Raw genomic sequence first — 18,831 nt, 5'->3', positions numbered from 1 at the left:
TGACTAGATGTTATCTGTAATAATTTGTTTGCTATTTGAGGTACGGTATGGGACGTATTGTATAAATTGAATGGTAATGATAGTTGTTATGGAAACTTCTGGACAATCTGTTTCGCTCAGTGCCATGCCCTGATGATTCCGCTATCGGTTGGGGTGTGACAGCTACAGGTTGCAAATAAACTTATTTTTATTTTCTCGAAAAGGCCTCTATTTTAGTTATTGCTTTGGGACCCACAAAGGTTGAACCGGCTTCAAGGGAAGATCTACAAATTTCTCCGTGTGCTATATCAGCGCCTCACATAAGTTTTTTTCCCTAATTTTCCTACTAATGCATGGTTTCATACCAATATTCTCCAAAATTGCCCAATACAAAATTAACCCACTTTTCCCCCTCTTTCCCATGAATTGTTTTTTTTTTTTTTTTTCCACCCAAAAACCGGTGGGTGGTGTTCTCAGACAGGGCCGGGTGCCACCTAACCCTCTCCAGCTCCCACTCCGTCTTGTCTTATGGTTTGTGATGCAGCCGGGTCTATTAATATCATAGCAACATATGAAGTGCGAAATGTGTAGCTAATGTAAACTCAAGCAATGCAAGTCTTGATATAAAAAATAAAAATAAAAATAAAAACAAGGAAGTCAGCTCGTTTCAAATGCACTTTAAGAGATAATAGCCCTTTACTTCAATAAAGAACACAACGAGATTTATATCGGTAACAGGCAACGAGATTTATACCGGTAACAGTCGTTGTTTAGTTCATGTTTGGTGTGGCCACGGGAGATTAATTAATAGCTTTAATGTGTATAATGCTAATATGATTGGTTTTAGGGTATGAGGAGTGCAGATTTGGTGATTTTTTTTTTTTTATGTTTTATTGGATTTAAATGTGCCAACCTTTTGAAAGTAGATGCTCCAAACATGAGTGCACGGGTTCTATTAGGTTTTTGCTAAAACAGAAATTGAAGAAACACGAAACTAATTTTAGATTTATTAGTTGGGTTTATGTTTCAAACATGAGGGTTAATCTTCTTAATCCTTTCTGAGCTCGAGTGTGATCCTTCTTGCAAAACAGTAACAACCCGTTAAGCTCGTTAAGAGGGGAATATGGGGGTTTCCCTCTTAAACACTCTCCGGCGTGAGAATAAGTAACTGCTTTGAGGACAATAAGTGTGTGTTAAGAGTGAGAGAGTAGAGAGCAGAAGTTCAACCTGTGTATGAAGATCCCTATTTATAGCCGGAGTGGTGTAGGAGGATATGGGCTGATGGGCCTTGGGCCTGAAGGCGACAACAAGGAATATCCGCTTTGTCCCTTTGGCGGCAGCCATTAGTGTCTTCTAGAAGATATTCGGTGCTGGCGCACCTTGATTGGAGCCACGTGTCCGGGTTGTTGTCCTTGTTGTCCTTCTGACATCAGTAGGTGAATGGAGATCATGGGGCAGTTGTCGCCGCCCCCTGATTGATGCCACGTGGGTGTCCTTGTGTACCTTTTGTCTCCTGCACGATTGTCAATCGTGGAGCACGATAGGGTACAACCTGCTGGACGCTGATTGACTTGTACTTCTGCCACTTGTACCTTGGATGCTTCCTGAGATGGCCCTGCGCCGCTGCCCTTGCGCGACTTTTGGTGTGTGTTCAATTAGCTGGCGCAAGGCTTAGGGGCTGAGGGCTCTTATTCAGGATGCTAAGTGTGAAAACTGATGTTACATCTTGCTTAGACCTCGCGCGCGACCTAGGTTTTACCTAAGTAGCCCGCGCGGGGTCTGTAGATTAATCAGCTTAATGAATAAGGAGTATGGTTCCACGCGCGCCTTGATTGGGTTGCGCGACTTTTTAGGACCATACCCCTTCAGAAATCAAATCTAGGATGTTTAATCTTAAACGGCTTTAGCTTCTTTTTCTCAGGTAATTTGGCCAAGGCCCCCTTTATATGCACCACCAGTCCAATGCATGATAGGTAAGAATACTTAATCAAGCAGTGGCAGAAGAGAAAACTCATATAGGGACAACGTTTTAAAGAAAAGGGGTAACGGAATCGAAAAAACATCAATTTTTTTCAAAATACACACTAAATTTACACTACCGTCGGAACGTCAAGGGGGCAACGTAGGTTACCCCTTGTTAAGAGGTAAATCCGCTCCTGTAATCAAGTCAAGAATCACTACACTGTTATGCTGCAAATCTGTTATACATTGAGGGTAACAGCTTACACAAACTAAACCTTCAATTCTTCAAATATGTATTATATTTATTTCAGTATTTTCTTATTGTTCCACTTTCTTTGTCTCGGGTGTATACTGTTTTAGTTTGCAAAACTATCAAGTAACTTTTTTTTGAACGGTAAAACTATCAAGCAACTGCAACTTGAATCAAATCAACCATTACTTTTACAACCATGAGTTTGCTCAAATATAAAGCTAGCTAAACCCCACTCATATAGCCAAAACTTGAAATTGTAACAAAACATATTGTCATATGTTTACTGTTTCCGGGAAATTATTTAAATATGGGGTCAAAGAAATGTCAAAATCACCTTCCATGCTCAATCAACAACTTCAATAAGAGTAGTCTCGTAGTCATCAGGTGCTACAAACCCATGCAAATTCATCACAGTCGCAGCCACATTTGCGAGCCCCCCACTTGGCACATCCTTGCGGAACTTCACACCTGCTGCTAACCCGGGCCCACCAATTGCAATTGGCACCTGATTACAATATTTCAAATAACTGTCATTTCCACATTCTTGATTCTTGCTGTGAATAATCTTAACAAGACAAGTGTCGAGTAGCTTACCGGCTGAAGGGTGTGTGATGTTAAAATCTGAACCTCGCCGTCTTTGAGAAGAGGCTCGCCCTTCTTGTTTCTTTTAACCATGTCTTCAGCATTACCATGATCTGCAGTCACCACATATATTCCACCCACTTGCTCTACCGCATCAAGAATCATCTGTCATCCAAACAAAAACCATCAGAAACTCGGAATAAACAACCTAGTTTATTCTCTAAGCTTTATTTGAAACTTTGTGGATTTTAATCATACAAAAGTAAAGTGCAGGGACTTATGTGTGAACTTAGCAAAAGCCTATAGGGTTCTTGTGACAGTAATTAAATTGTTGTGCTATGATTCCAAAAAGTATACAAACTTTTTTTTAATTAAGCAGTGTTAGTTTTGCGTGATTATGTCCCTAAACTTCATTAAAACATATTTTACATTAAATTTGGAGGCATAGAGATTTATTCATGCAAAATTAAAGTCAAGAAACTTGCGTGTAAATTTAGCAAAAATTAGCAAAAAATTACAAAAATTATACAATTTCTATGAAATTTAATCACTTAATAAAACCGTTTTAGTAGGTTGCAGGCCTGCGGCATTAAAACTACACCTTGGGCTTTTTTTACATATTCAAGCCATTTGACCCGGTCCATTTTTAACTAAACTTTTAGATGTGAACCGTTAGAGATAAAGGTCAGAAAACATAATCTGGTTCTGACTCACTGACAGTAAACGGGTTGAAATTCCCACATTTTCCAGTACCTAACTTAAAAATGAATCAAGTAGAAGATGCCCAAAGAGACTAATAACAATAACACCAAACCCTAAGCATATAACAGTGGTTAGCCAAGCAAATCTTGAGACAAATATACAATGAACTTCAAGGATTATAGTCTTTTACCTTAACAGCTTCATCAGCAGCCTTGCAGGCCACAACAGTAGCCTCAACATCACCAGTATGCCCAACCATGTCTCCATTTGGAATGTTCACACGTACCTAAAAAGCACATAGAACAGTTTAGTACATTAAATAAATATTCAAATCAAACATGCTTATTAAAAAAATATTCACATACATTTTTATTTCATATATATCATCAAATCCTAGGTGTATGGGGGCAATTATCAGTTACCTGGTCAAACTTTCCACTGAGGATAGCATCACGGGCCTTCTCACCGATCTCCAAAGCTTTCATCTTGGGTTGAACATTAAAGGTAATTCCACTGTCACTTGGAATTTCAACATATTCTTCCAACTCTGAATTGAAATATCCAGAACGGTTTCCATTCCAGAAAAATGTGACATGACCGAATTTGACAGTCTCACTGTTGAACAATTGAATTAGATGTGGTCAAGCAGAAATTTCTTTAACACGATACAAAAAAAAAATTACAAACGAATTATGGATTGGTTAAACCATCAATCACAACCATAATCCACGATATCATATGTCCACAAGTCCACATGTAGAGGTGGCAAAATGGGCAGAAACGTGGGTCGGGTGTAACATGGGGTGAGCAAACCTTAACCGTTAAACGAACTTAATCGATAACCGAACCGCCACCGAACTGAATTAACCGATAACCGATATTAACCGACAGTTATGGATAATGCTATTTGATTAACCGATAAGTCAGTTATAGATATGGTTAAAGGTGTTCCATAACCGAACATTAACCGAACCGAAATCAATTAAGACATGCTCGCAAAATAAAACTATATTTAAGATATAAACGTTCAATGAATCAAACTTTTTATACATAAAAAAAACATCTACAAAAGCTTTTTATGTTATATAACTAGTTTTAATGTTTCAAAAATAATTATTGTGTAAAATTTGACTCGTTTTATGCATGTCTATGTTTTTTTTTTTGTCTTTTTTATTTATAAAAAACAATTGTAACTGAGACGATAAAAGTATAATATGTTCATTCATTTTAAATTTTAGTTCAAACTTAGATCGGTTAATTTACCAAAATAACTAAAACTGAACCGTAACCGAGTCTCATAACCGATTAAAGTTCGGTTATGGTTAAGGTTATCGTAAATGGTTAAGGAAAGTCCATAACCGAAGCTAGTAGTTACGGATATGATTAAAGGCAAGTACCGAACCGCCAATTGCACACCCCTATAACAAGGTATGACCCATTCAGGTCAACAAAAGTAACTTTTGGCATGGGCTAGGTTGATCTGATTAATAACAGGGTATGACCCGTTCCCATAGAATACTTATTCTCTCACCTGCAAGCAAATGTCCGGACCCCATTTTTCACCAAATACTCGCCAGAAGTCCTCTCAATCAATGGAGGAGATACAAGGTAATGATTTGGAAGCTTGAGTTCCCCATCATACTGAAGCATGCCAGCATAACGAATCTTCGGGAACCGCACTCTGTCGAATTTATCAAACTTCTCATATTCAAGAGCTTGAGCAAGCATAGTCATACGATCTGCACGGAAATTGAAAGTCACAACGGCATCACCGTCCACAACAGGGCCCACAGCCTTTTCACTATCATCAACTATGACAAATGGGGGCAAGTACTGGTCGTTAGCACCGGGTGCCTCTCTAAGTGTCTTGATAGCCTCAACAACGTTTTTAAATTTGTGTGGGGCTTCACCGAGAACCTGAGCATCCCAACCACGTTTCACAACTTCCCAATCATTCTGCAAAAGGAACATGTCAAGTGTCTATAAATTCTCCAATAAATACTAAATGCAAAGTATTAATGATGCTTTTACCTCATAACGGTCCATGGTGACATACATACGCCCTCCACCAGATGCCACCTGTGCATCAATGCCTTTGCTGCGGAGATCTGAAAGTTCTGCTTCAAGTGTCTCAGCAAAACCAACACTTGAACCATCTAAAACATCACGACCATCAGTAAGCACATGAACACGGATCCTCTTAGCGCCATGCTGGCTGGCTCCCCTTAGCAACAGCTGCAACACAACAAAACACATAAATATAAGGTTTATAAACGATTGAAGGTTAATTAGTAAATACTTATTGAATGGTTAAATTGCTCAATTGAATATACCTGCAACTGATCAAGACGTGAGTGCACACCCCCATCACTCATCAGTCCGATAAGGTGCAAGGTGTTGGTTGCAAAAGATTCCTTGATGTAATTAAAACCTTCATCATCATAAATTTTTCCGGAGGCAAGAGCAAGATCAACAAGTTTTGCACTATAGAATGAAACAAAGATTCATAAGCAAAGGCCGGCTACACAGCATTAGTGAATATTCAGAAAATGAGGATCACAAAATGAACAACAAATACATTTACTTTGTTTGCTATTAATATCGAAGGGACTCTATATTATTCTTTTGGTTTTAAAAACTGGGAATCAAAATTAAGTTATTAAATACTTATAGGCGAATATCACTGGAAAACATGTAATCTCCCTCTAAGAATGCCTTGCTTAAAAAGAAAAATATGTAAAGGGGTATTTAGGGTCAAAAATCAAAATGAAGGGAAGAAAGATCACCCTTGAGCAAAGATTCTTCCAGCACCAAGAGCATTATGTCCAACTTCACTGTTTCCCATGTCGTCCTCGGTGGGAAGCCCAACAGCAGTACCATGAGCCCTCACCAACCTCCATTTATCAGGGGCGCCCTATAGCAAAATACACACATAAAAGATTATTCACCTCATGTGGTTGCTAACAGATCACAAAAACATCTACAAAAATAGCCTGCTACCAGTTCATTTTATAGCTTGAAAGAGAATAATTTTCTTGAGTTTTCTAGTTGATAGAATTTATTCCAGGGGCGGATCTAGTGTATAACAGGGGGTAACGCCCGCTACCCCTTGGCGCTCCGGCGGTAGTGTAAAATTAGTGTAAATTTTGGAAAAATTTGACGGTTTTTCTATTTCGTTACCGCTTATTTATAAAACGTTACCGCTTGGCGCGAATCCTAGATCCGCCACTAATTTATTCAGTGCGGTATCATCAAACAGACTAAAAACGAGGTGTGATTTCTTTTCCAAAAAGTTTGGATTCTGTTTTTTGAAATTTGTTCATTCCTTACCACTTCATATTATCATTTACTCACTAGGCTCAGACCAAACCGCTTCTACACTACAGACTAATTAATCAATCTTCGATAGAATACAAATCTAAAAGCCTTGGTTTTAAAAATACGTGTAGCGATCCGATGCGTTTTGATCCCAAAATCCGATGTGTGAGGCGCACGCATCACGTATGCAAGGTGTTCTTTATTCAAAAATAATAAAATAAATATAAATAGCTAAAATTTTAACTTGTGAACCTTTAAACACTAAAATATAATATATTCTCATCATCTATTGTCAAATTTGTTCAATTAAAGATCTAATTGTTCAAATACCAGTCAACAGCATAAGGCGCCGCATTAGACCACATCATGTGATGCGCGCATCATGGAACGGCAACACGCGATGCAATCTCATCATTGCATCATGTGATGCGCGCATTTAAAAAAAAACAAGCTAAAAGCACATCCAGATCTTATTAAAGCATCTACTAGAAAAATAAATAAAGAGCATTAGTACAAAATCATCAATTACATTCCATTAAACACATTTATTTCTTAACCTATAACGATTAACGACTTCCGATTGCCATGCAATTGAGATCAATGACTCTAAACATCTACTAATTAAAATATATACAAAAACATCAGTTCAAACTCATCAATTAGCTTCAACTAAACACACCTATTTCTCCTAGCCTACAGTAATTAACTGTTTCATTGGCGATCGAGATCAATGACTCTTCAAATCTGATTAAAATATCTATCTACTGGAGTAATATATAAAAACATTAGTTCAAACTCATCGATTAGCTTCAATTAAACACACCTGTTTCTCCTAACCTATAACGATTAACTATTTCTAGTTATGTAATCCAAATCAATGACTCCGTCGATTAGCTTCAAGCCTTCAATTAAACACACTTATATCTCCTAGTCTAAAACGATTAACTATTCCTAACTGTGATGCAAATCGCAATCGAGATCAATACTTCTTCAGATCTAATTCACAATTAGCAACGACTATTCGCCATTGACGGCGACTTCAAAAATCAAAAGTTCTATCTACTAGAAGTTATATACATATACTACAAGCAGAATAATCTAGAGAAAGTGGTTACGTTTTTGAGAGAATCCATAGTAGGAGTTTCAGCAACATGAATGCAGTTGAACTTATCGGGAGAAGCTTCACCCCAACCGTCAAGAACAATCATGGCGAGCAGCTTTCCTTTCGGTAGCTTTGGATGATCCGCCAGTTTCCATGAAAATCCTGTGCTCCCCATCGTTTTCTCAGTCTCAGATCTCGTTTGCGTTTTCTAAAATGTAGTGGTTGGTTTGGTGGATTGCTCAACAAGATATATAATATACAGGATCGTCCGCCAGTTTCCGTGTATACTTTTTTATTTGTTGAAAAGTCCCTTGAGTATGGCCCATAGTTCATTATGGCCCTTGGTTTCGTAAGCCAAACAGGAATGCTTTTTTTCTGACCGTGGTTTAGGTTTGTGTGTTTCTAGACAGTTTTGTAGCTTATATTTTGGGTTTAATGAATTTATAAAAGATACTAATTAATTTATGAAACTTATTACATGTTTGTGGGATAAAGATCTTTTGTAATAAATGGGATGATCATTTGAAAAGAAGTAAGATCTTTTGTAATAAATAGTATACATTATTTAAAAAATTGTGCTCGTTGTCTTAAAATCTTAGATTTTTTTTAAACTAAAATTTCATTAAAAAACAGCAGCCAAACCTAAATCGGGCGGCCCCAAGCAACGAACAAAATTACAAAATTACATATTTACGCTAATTTTCTCAAGATATCGAGCTTGATTATTATACTAAATATGACCCACCGACTTCATCTCGCTAACAATGTCAACAATCTTCACCGGTTTGTTGTCTTAAAATCTTAGATGTTTTTATTTTTTTATTTTTTATAATTATTATAATTAATAGGAGCTAAATATTGAGTTGTATTTATTTAAATCTACCCGTCACCCTCTCCATCTGATCTACTCATCGTTGCCATCAGAAATAAGAGATCTTAAACTAATGCTATAAACTCGACCACCACTTAAACGGTTGTGCTACTCCATGTCGTCACAATACGGCTCACCTTAAGCCATTGTGGAAGATGATGATGATGGGCTTTGGGTATTAATGTATTATTTATTTTCAACATTCTACACCAATGTGAAAGAAAGTTAAGATCTATGTTTGAAATGAAGTTTTCCTAGTTCAATCCCTTAGTTGACAACCAAACACAATTTTAGATAAATATTTTCCGGTTTTAATAAAATCTCATTACTAAACAAGACGTTACTATACGCCTCCTACCCCTTTTACTTTGTCCATAATTTTGCTTCTTTCTCTAGCACCAAACCCTTTTCTCTTTAGCTTGAAAAATAAGCTAACTTAAAATTAACTTTTTTTGTAAGTTAGTTGGGATTTAAGAATAACTCATGCCCATGGCTTTATAGCCTAGTGGCATCTTGGTGGTGGGATAAGGCTTTGGGATCAATAGGTCCTGGGTTCGATTCCCACATGGGGGGTTTTCCCATGTTTATTGGGTTTCCTCCTGAATTGGTGTGGCATTACTCCTAGTGGAGATGGATATGATCGGGTGGTTCCTCTGGTGGCACGATGATACTCTAGTGGTCCGTCAGTGATCCAAATTTGTCGTTCAAATAAAAAAAAGAATAACTCATCTCGAACACATTTTTAGTAAACATAGTTTCCTATTGTTTTTTTTTTCTTTTATGCCAATTATTTTCTATATTTACATGGGTGATGTCGTTAGTGTTCAGTTCGAGTAAAAATATACAAACATTGAAAAAAATAGGAAAAAACCAAACATGTACCTATGTACAATGTCTCAATTTTCCTCTTATTAAAAAAATACATTTTTATAGCATGCTAACATGAACCTAAGTTATATATCATTGTCTACACGAGGTTTAAACTATCAACTTGAAAGATCAAGGAACGCTATAATAACCTTAAAAATGCTAGACCAAACACCTTTAGATGTACTATCATCAATTCCCTTAATTTTTAGTATAATTCTATCTCAATTTCCGAATACATTCATATAAGTATGGTTAACAACCAACTTAAATGTTTATATATGGATATGATTACCAAATTATTGTTAGCTTGTGAGCCTTCTTGAGACGGGATGGCAACCGCCAATGCTGATTTTGACGCTCTATGTCTGACTCACCAATGAATACCATCAAGGAGAAAACTCACTACTGTGAAAAAACCCCTTGAGTCAGATTTCGAACCTCTCAGATCATAAACCTTAACCATGACCCTCATGCCATTGGACCGGAAGGTCCTTGACAGTTGTTATTGTTAATCTGTTATCTGTATTTTCATAAAAAATAAGCATAAGTTGATCATCATATATATAACCATAAATACTTCTCCATACTTAGCATTTTTGTATAAAAGAAAACTCTTAATACTTTTGTTAAATAATGTAAATAAAATCATAAGTCTTTAGGAAATAATGTAAATAAAATCATAAGTCGTTAGGAAATGTTGAAATCTTGTCAATAATAGTACGTCTTGCAAAAACAAAGGGTGGTTGGAAGTTTTTTCGAACTTCAAAATTGGAGGGTTGGATTTGAAAATAAAAGAAGAAAAAGAGAATATTCGAGAAGCATCTCGTAGAAAAAGAAAGCCAAGCTATTGTGAGCCGGTATTGACTGCGGCGTCACGGATTGTGACCTTTTACCGACGGCGACACAACGTGACTCATGACACCACACCTCGCTCCATTTCATGCTACTTGTATCAAAAGTCAAGTGAAACACCCTAATCTCATATTTCATTTGTGCAAACGGGCCCCCACTAAGGAAAACTCAAAATACAGGCCCACATAGGCCCACTTGTCAAAGTGTTGTTGATGGTCTTTTCTTTTTCTTCGAGTGTTTAAATGGTTATGACTTTTGAGAAATTGAGAACACCGACGTATCGATCTATACGAGATTTATTTTTTTCATGCTATAAATCATAAACCATTGTTTCACAACAAATTGTATTTTAGCTTGCTTAATCAATCTAATAAAAGTTTACAATTACGGTATGAAACTTTACAACTATAATATGAAACTTTTAGGCCCTGTTTGGTAGCCTCTTAATCCATTCAGAGGTTGCCTCTTAATGAAATCATTTGTGGCCCTTATGTTTGAATGAATAAGAGGTAACCTTATGTCTGACTGGATAAGAGGTAACATCTGAATGGTAAACCATCACATGTCACATTCTTCTACATTATCTTTGTTAAACTCTTAAATGATTTCATTAAGTGGTAGCCTCTTAATGTCATTCAGATGCTACCAAACAGCCCCTTACTCTGATATATTTAACAAGTGTTAACTTATTGTCAAACTCGCTAATATTCTTACTAATAATATTGATTCAATTTTGATTTGTGATGTATTGAGAGGAGCTTGAATTTCTATACTTTTATCTCTCAACTTTGTCTCATTTGTATTATATTTTATGTTTAGGATTACTAGTGTGAATGTCCGCTCGTTGTCTCGGGTATTTATGTTTGTTGGCCGCACGTTACGCGACCGGTGTTACATATTTTACCCACAACATGGAGCTATAAACCTGAGATTTCAAGTGAGTGGTTCAAAGTGGGTTTCCTTTTCGTGAAATATGCATCTTTAATACAAATATGATGCTTATCGATAGAAATACCTTAAAACAATATATACCTATAATCACTTCTTTCACTTAAAGGCTTTCATGCTAAAGGATGTTAACCAGTGGCGGATCTAGGATTCGTTCGTAGCGGTAACGTTTTATAAATAAGCGGTAACGAAATTGAAAAAACGTCAGTTTTTTCCAAAATTTGCACTAATTTTACACTACCGCCGGAGCGCCAAGCGGTAGCGGGCGTTGCCCCTTATTAGTGTTGGGTTTCCGTGGTGATCGGTCAAAATTTTATTTATCAAAACCTGGTTCAATAAATAATAGTTAATTAGAGTTAATAGCCAAAATGGTCCCTGAGGTTTGCTCACTTTTGCCACTTTAGTCCAAAACCCAAATTTTTTACATCTGGGTCCCCGAGGTTTGCATTTTGTTGCCATTTTGGTCCAAAATTTAAAAACCCTATTTTTTGACTGTTGCAACCTCCTATTTTGTCTTTTAGTTCAGGGGCATTTTGGTCATTTTGCTTTTCATTTAATATTTTCATAATTCAAGAATTTATATATATATATATATATATATATATATATATATTAATATACACACATCAGATGCAGCAGTTCATCTTCATCATATTCTTCAGCACTCTCTCTCTCTCTTCTCTGAAATACCTCCACACCACCACCGCATCATCCCCACCACCACCATCCCACTGCTGCCAACACTACCACCACCGTGATGAGAACCGACATCGGAAAACGACACCCATCTCTCTCTTTCTCTCTCCAAACACCCATCTCTCTCTCCTCTCTCTCTCTCTCCTCTCTGTCGAACACCACCACCACCACCGTGATGAGAACCGGTGGAGCAGGTGAAGGATCTAGGTTGTTTGCAGGTGGTTGGTGATTAGGGTTGTTTGCAGGTTGTTTGGGATTAGGGTTTCAGTGAAGGTGGTGATGGTGGAGACGGTGGGGGGATTGTGATGGTGGATGGGGTGGTGGGTTTAATAGTGGTGGTTTGCAGGTTCTTGGGATTAGGGTTTTCAGTAGGGGTGGTGGGTTGAATCGTGTTGGTTGCTGATTTGGGTTAGGGTTCCGGTGTTGGTTGCTGAATCGTGTTGTTGCAGGTTTGGGGTTAGGGTTCCGGTGTTGGTTGTTGAATCGTGTTGTTGCAGGTTTGAAGGTGGTTGTGGTGGTGTGTTGTTGGAGGTGGTGGGTGAAGGAGGGAGACAAAGAGATGGTGGTGGTGGTGGTGGATTAATGGTGGTGGTGATGAAATTGGGTGCAGGTCTGATCAACCTGGGTTTCTTGTTGCAGGTTTGAAGGTGGTTGTAACAAACAGGATGATCAAAACTTGAACCCAGTCCTTTTATTCACCACGAGGCTGTGATGATTTCACCTAATCCTTGTAACAAACAGGATGATCAAAATTGGGTCAACATTTGAGATTTTCCGCAGCTTGGCGTGGCAGAATCGGAGGAGGGCAAGTGCGCTTGCAACCTCTGTTTGCAGCCATGGCGGTTATTCCTCCTTGTTCCCAATGTAAAACAGATCCGAGCCTCGTTTCTTTTTACAAATCGGTTTTTGTTTTGATTTGTTTTTGTGATGGTTTCTGGTTTTGTGTTTTAGAGAGAGAGAGAGAAAGAGAGGGGGATACGGAGGAATGTTAGTGTCGCCGGCGTGAGGAGGTGGCGGTGATGGCGGTGGTGGTGGCAAAGAGGAGTAGAGGGAGAGAGAGAGGTGGTGGTAGGTTTATTATTTTTAATTAATAATTAGTTATAATAAAATGAAAATGACCATTTTACCCATGTGCAAAAGGACAAAACTTGAGTTTTTTTTTTTTGAGAAATCTGAGCAGATTTCATTTTTGGACTAATATGGCAAAAAAATGCAAACCTCGGGGACCCAGATGTAAAAAATTTGGGTTTTGGACTAAAGTGGCAAAAGTGAGCAAACCTCAGGGACCATTTTGGCTATTAACTCTAGTTAATTAATTAAACGAGTTAATTAATAAAACGCAGCGGAAATATAAACAAATGATCAACAAAGCGAAACCCCGACAAGATCCGGTTACGTGCAAATACAAGCACAGTAAAATATATTTAACTACCGATGAGAAAGATATACCTCGGTTAATGACTAACCGGTTGAGACACCGAGGATCAACGAACAAGTGCTAGTAAACGAACCAACGAAACGCGGCGAAGGAGGTGGCGCCAAGCAACAGCCAACTGCGGCAAATAGCGGCGGCAGACGGCTGCAACAGCGGCGGCAGGTGGCGGCTGGCAGCAGCGGACAGCAGCGGTCAGCGGCGGGACGGCGGAAGCGGGGGCGGCGACGGCGGCCCGCGACGGTGGCCGGCTGTGTATGTGGTGTGGTTGAGAGCATTTTTTGTGTTCTACATTTTGTTCATCCAACCCATTAAAATGCAAGACCCAATTGATTTTAAAAGATATGGAGTCTTATGCATGCTTGCCACGTGGCATACATGCATAATGCATGTATTGCAATTGGCCAAAAGGTAGGTGCATGACAAGTGGCGGTAGGTGGACGCATGTACGACATGTGGCGCAGCAAAGGTGCATGTGCGACAAGTGGCGTAGGGTGAGTATTCTCGTGTCACCCGATCCATGTACCCGTCTCTCAGTTAATACCCGCTTATGATCATAAATATAATTACGATCTGTCTCGTATGTTGTTCGTAATTACCAGTTAAACAGGTTAAGTGGATTTTAGTTCGTTGCCCAAGGTGTAACTCTTACGGGTCAAGACCCGGTCGGTGTAACGTTCCGTATTTTTGATCTTTCTATTTATAGTTTTATGGGTTGTACTTTCCAATTTCAGTCAGTTGTACTCTCATTTTACCCTACTTTGTATTTCGAGACTTGGATCATAATGAAAAATGCATTTTTGATCATATTCTTGTGTGGATTCTATGTTGGGTTAAACACGTTAAACTATGTCAAACACGTAAAAACAGTGGAAAGATATCCTAATCATGCCTCTCGAAACAAGTATTATCAAGAGATTACCCTAAACTAGACAAAAATCGGGAATTCGTACGTTAATTCGGTAAAATACCCAAGATTTTGGGCTAAATCAAATAATTATAATATATATTATTAGTTAAAATAAATAAATATAGTAATTAAATAAATTAATTAATTAAATAAATTAGTATTGGAAATAAATAAAAAGGAATTTTATTGAATTTTAATAAATTTAAGCTAACTTGGTTAGTGAATTCGTCATAACATTGAAAATAACCTGGTTAAGTCTAACCTGGTTAGTAATTACCAAAGGAGATAACTAACTGAGTTAGAAAACTCAGTTAGTTCAGTTAAGTCAAAAAAGAAACAAAAAGGGGGGTCTCCTGGGCGAGAACCGGCCCCAGGCGGATTCGAACTCACGACCTCAAGTCCAACAAACAAACACTTAACCATCCGGCCGGGCATGCCACATCCAACCATATTAGGAAACTAATAACTCTTATGCGCTATTTCAGTATTTCGAAATTCTTGTTTAACCGCCAAAACACCATAACAGGTTGACCAAACTCTTTCCTTTTCTTTCTTGCGTAAACAGCTTCCGAAAATTCAACCATTCCTAAATTAAAACGTATCAATCATTTCCTTTTCTTGATTGATCACCAATCAATCACGAGTCGTTTCCGTAATTACGAGCTCGTTACCATACTCTTTGCGAGACCCGTATGTTATAAATACCGACCTCTCCTTCAACCCGACATCGCACACCTCCCACACTTCTCTCTTAGCCGGAACCTCTGAACTCACCGGAGAAGACAACAAGTCGCCGGAAGACCACCGCTGCACCTTGCCGGGACTGCTGCTGGCCGTCGGAACCCCGCCGAAGAAGACAGCCCCTCCGGCAAGCCTTCGCCGACTTCGGTAACCCTTTCAACTTTTTCCCGGTCCTCGTTTCCGACTGAGATCGTATAACTGATTTTATCGTTTTGTTATTTATGCTAGTATTATGAAGGAGAACCGGTTATTATATAAAAAATCAGTAAAGATTATTATTGATATAAATTCAGCATTTTTTTTATTCAATAATCAGATTTATCATTATTAAACTATACCATTATTATTATTAATAATCAGAAATTATTATTAATATTTAAATCAGAATATTCATTCTTATTAATAATAATATTATTATTTTCGAAAATTATTATTATTATTATTATTATTATTATTATATTATATTACTAATGTTATTATTGTTATTATCATTATTATTATTATTATATAGATATTAATTATTTCAGTTATAATAATTATTATTATAACCAATAATATTATTTGAATTATAAAATAATGTTAATATTATTGTTATCATTATTTCAACTATTATTATTATTATAATTAATAAAAATTCCAACTTATTAGTATTATGATAATATACTAATATATATATATATATATTCCATTAATAATACATATCATTTATTTATAAGAAAATATATAAATTCTAATGATTTATTACTTTTACCATTATTATTATGGTTATTATAAATATTAAACACATATTTTATTACTAGAATTCTAAATAATATTATTATCATTAACAAAATCAGAAATATTATTATAAACATTCCAATACTAGGCGTTGTTAGTAGTTTATCATGGTAACAATACAAATCATGGATATCACAATCCCAAAAGTCAAACCATAATAATTGGTAACGTTTTCTCAATTAGGGTAATCACTTGGAATCTCGTGGGCAATCTCTAATCTTTTTACCAAGAAAACGCAACGCAATCAATGTGAGTATACTTGATCCCATTTTGATTTTATCACTTTTGGGTGCAACATGTATTCTATACAAAACACGCAACACTTGAAACTTGTTATATGCACACTCTATCCATTTTTAAACATGAAACAATTTTGATGCTTGTTAATCTCGTATGCCATGTAAACTTTTTGTGTCTATATGCTCATTAACCTTGTGAAACTTATTAAACTTCTTGAGACTACTGAGACTTATTAAACTTCTGAGACTACCGAGACTTATTAAACTTTTGAGACTTATTAAATCTCCTATTGTATAGGAGTACGCATCGCCCTTGAGTGAGTCTTGGGGTGTGTGCGTTGGAAACTTGGGTTTGACATATAGTGACACTGTTTCAGCATATTAGTAACTTGTATTATGTTATTCATGTTGGATATGAGTATTTAAACTTTTTATTCTACTTTATGCTATGTATCAAACCTGTATACTCGCCAACTTTTTGTTGATGTTATTTTAATACATGTTGCAGGTTGATTGTTCAAGATTCAAGAAAACAAGTTAGGATGGCTTTAGAAACCCATTTTAGTAACTAATTAATGTTGAATTTATGTTTGATATTTGAGACTTGTAATACTCTTCTAGTTTCAATAAAATGATTTAAATTCATATTGTCACATTTAGTGTTATGTTGTTTTGAGCAATTTGTTCGTCTCATCCCGATGTTTCCGCCATCGGTTGGGGTGTGACAGATTGGTATCAGAGCCATAACTATAGGGAATTGGGTAGGATTGCCTTACTTTTCCCTAGTCTATAGTAGGAGTACTCTGATACCAGATTGGTATCAGAGCCATAACTATAGGGAATTAGGAATGCCTTGCCTAGTCTATAGTTTAAGAGCTTATTCACTATGTGTTGCTTAAAACAATTTCCTTTCTATCTTCTTTGCTTCCCTCTATTCTCTTGGACTCTTAATATACATGTCTTTCCTAAGGCTAACACAATACACACTTGGAGGCTTTGAAGACACTCATATAACACAATCGAAACGAATTATCAAGATAGGGGTGATTCCCACACTTGGTGATGATTTTCACTCAGCTATACTTTGATTTTTGCACGAAATCTACCCTCAAGTTAGGAGTGATATCCAAACCTTGAAGGGAGTTTTCCATTTCATACTCTAGTGGACCCTTATCTTTTGATAAGTACCAAACACGTTAGGGTACGATGTTATCAAGTTAGAGGTGATACTCGCATCTTGTTTAACTAGTCCCACTCCTCGATTTTCACTCTCGCCAAAGTTTCGATTTTCCCAATCGATTAAGGACGTGTAGTAACTGGAAGGACAAATATCGTTAGTCGCTCCTCGATGAGAGTATTTGTCTATTAGGCCAAAGCACGTTTCCTTAATTCGAAAAGGACTTTGATTCACTTTGGAAGTGTCGTATGTTACGTTCCGTGACAATCCATGTTTTACGTTAAATCTCTTTTATGTTATCTCAAATTTTATGTGTTTTTACATTGAGCGTTATCTTCATTTCAAGCTAGGAAGTCACAACTCACACTATTGTTGCAATCTAAAACAATTAATGTTACTCTCTCTCGTGAACAAATTAAATTTATTATGCTTTTATCATACGTGTTACTCTATGTGAAAATTCATGTCACTTTATTCATGTTATCCTATGTGAAACACAATGTGCTACATGTTGCATGCATTAAACAATTTTTCTCAAATAATCATTATGATCAAAGTCTCATTCTCATTTTGAAATCGTGGATGTCTTCATCTCATCAACTTTCCAGCTCGTCCAAAAAGTCAAGGGTTAGCTCTCAAAAGAAGATGATGGCGTTTATGGCCAAGCAATTCGCTCGCCTTATCCCCAAAGTTGTGATTGAGATCCAAGCTTCCAACACCCCCAACTCTTCCATTGACTCCAAAGTTGCCCAACCTAAGCCTATTGCCTTTAACTACAAACACTTCGCCTTTTGTCACCCAAAGCCCTTCACTGGCCAAGAGGGTGTGACCGCTATGTTTGAATGGTTTGACAGCATAGAGGTCACCTTCATCAACAGTGAATGTCCTGATGAGCTCAAGACACGTAGTGCTACTGGTGTCTTTCAAGCAAGAGCCCTAGAGTGGTAGACGAATGAAAGGAACATTCGTTCAAACGAGTTGGCATATGCATTGTCATGGGAAGAATTGAAGCAGCTCATGATGGAGGAATTCTGCCCTCCTCATGAACAACAGAAGCTTGAGGAAGAGTTTTGGTCTCTCAAGCAGATTGGTGACGACAACCTTGCGTATACCATTCGTTTCAAGCAGCTGAGCTTTGTGGTACCCCACCTGGTCCTCACCGTTGATAGAATGATCAAGAAGTATATCCATGGTTTACCTCCTGCCATGAGGGACACCATCGAGGCAGCCCGCCTCCACAACATCGAGGCTGTCTATCGACTTGCTGCCAGCTTGAACAACAATCGCGTTCGAGACAAACAAGCTGCTGCAGCCGCCAACGCAACCCACCCTGCTAAACCGGCTCACCAAATCACCCAACAATCAAGTAGTGGAGAGAGTAAGAAACGCAAGTTTCAAAACTCTGGCTGCAACGCGATTG

At 37.4% G+C, this 18,831-nt stretch overlaps 1 protein-coding gene across 1 annotated transcript; it reads right to left on the bottom strand.

Annotated features, from left to right (window-relative positions):
- Positions 1-2,342: 2,342 nt before the first annotated feature.
- On the bottom strand, positions 2,343-8,131 carry LOC110884435 (2,3-bisphosphoglycerate-independent phosphoglycerate mutase). Its single transcript, XM_022132149.2, has 9 exons — positions 7,912-8,131; positions 6,265-6,392; positions 5,812-5,962; positions 5,510-5,713; positions 5,010-5,434; positions 3,901-4,093; positions 3,669-3,764; positions 2,789-2,941; positions 2,343-2,699 (listed from the first exon to the last, which is right to left on the bottom strand). Exons 1-9 carry the CDS (start codon positions 8,071-8,073, stop codon positions 2,538-2,540), a joined length of 1,674 nt encoding a protein of 557 aa, XP_021987841.1. The 5' UTR covers positions 8,074-8,131; the 3' UTR covers positions 2,343-2,537.
- Between the last annotated feature and the right edge of the window lie 10,700 nt (positions 8,132-18,831).

Source organism: Helianthus annuus, chromosome 10 (assembly GCF_002127325.2).
Source record: "Helianthus annuus cultivar XRQ/B chromosome 10, HanXRQr2.0-SUNRISE, whole genome shotgun sequence".
Lineage (NCBI taxonomy): Eukaryota > Viridiplantae > Streptophyta > Magnoliopsida > Asterales > Asteraceae > Helianthus > Helianthus annuus.
Note: the sequence above shows the minus strand (reverse complement) of the source record. Positions and strands in the feature narration are given on the sequence as shown.

Bases quoted from the DNA above. Each gene is read 5' to 3' on its own strand.
- LOC110884435 (XM_022132149.2), bottom strand. From the start codon at position 8,073: ATGGGGAGCACAGGATTTTCATGGAAACTGGCGGATCATCCAAAGCTA. The intron at 3,765-3,900 runs GTAACTGATAAT...TGTGCTTTTTAG, and splicing joins TCAGTGGAAAGTTTGACCAG to GTACGTGTGAACATTCCAAA. The intron at 2,942-3,668 runs GTAAAAGACTAT...TTTGGATGACAG, and splicing joins CTGCTGATGAAGCTGTTAAG to ATGATTCTTGATGCGGTAGA.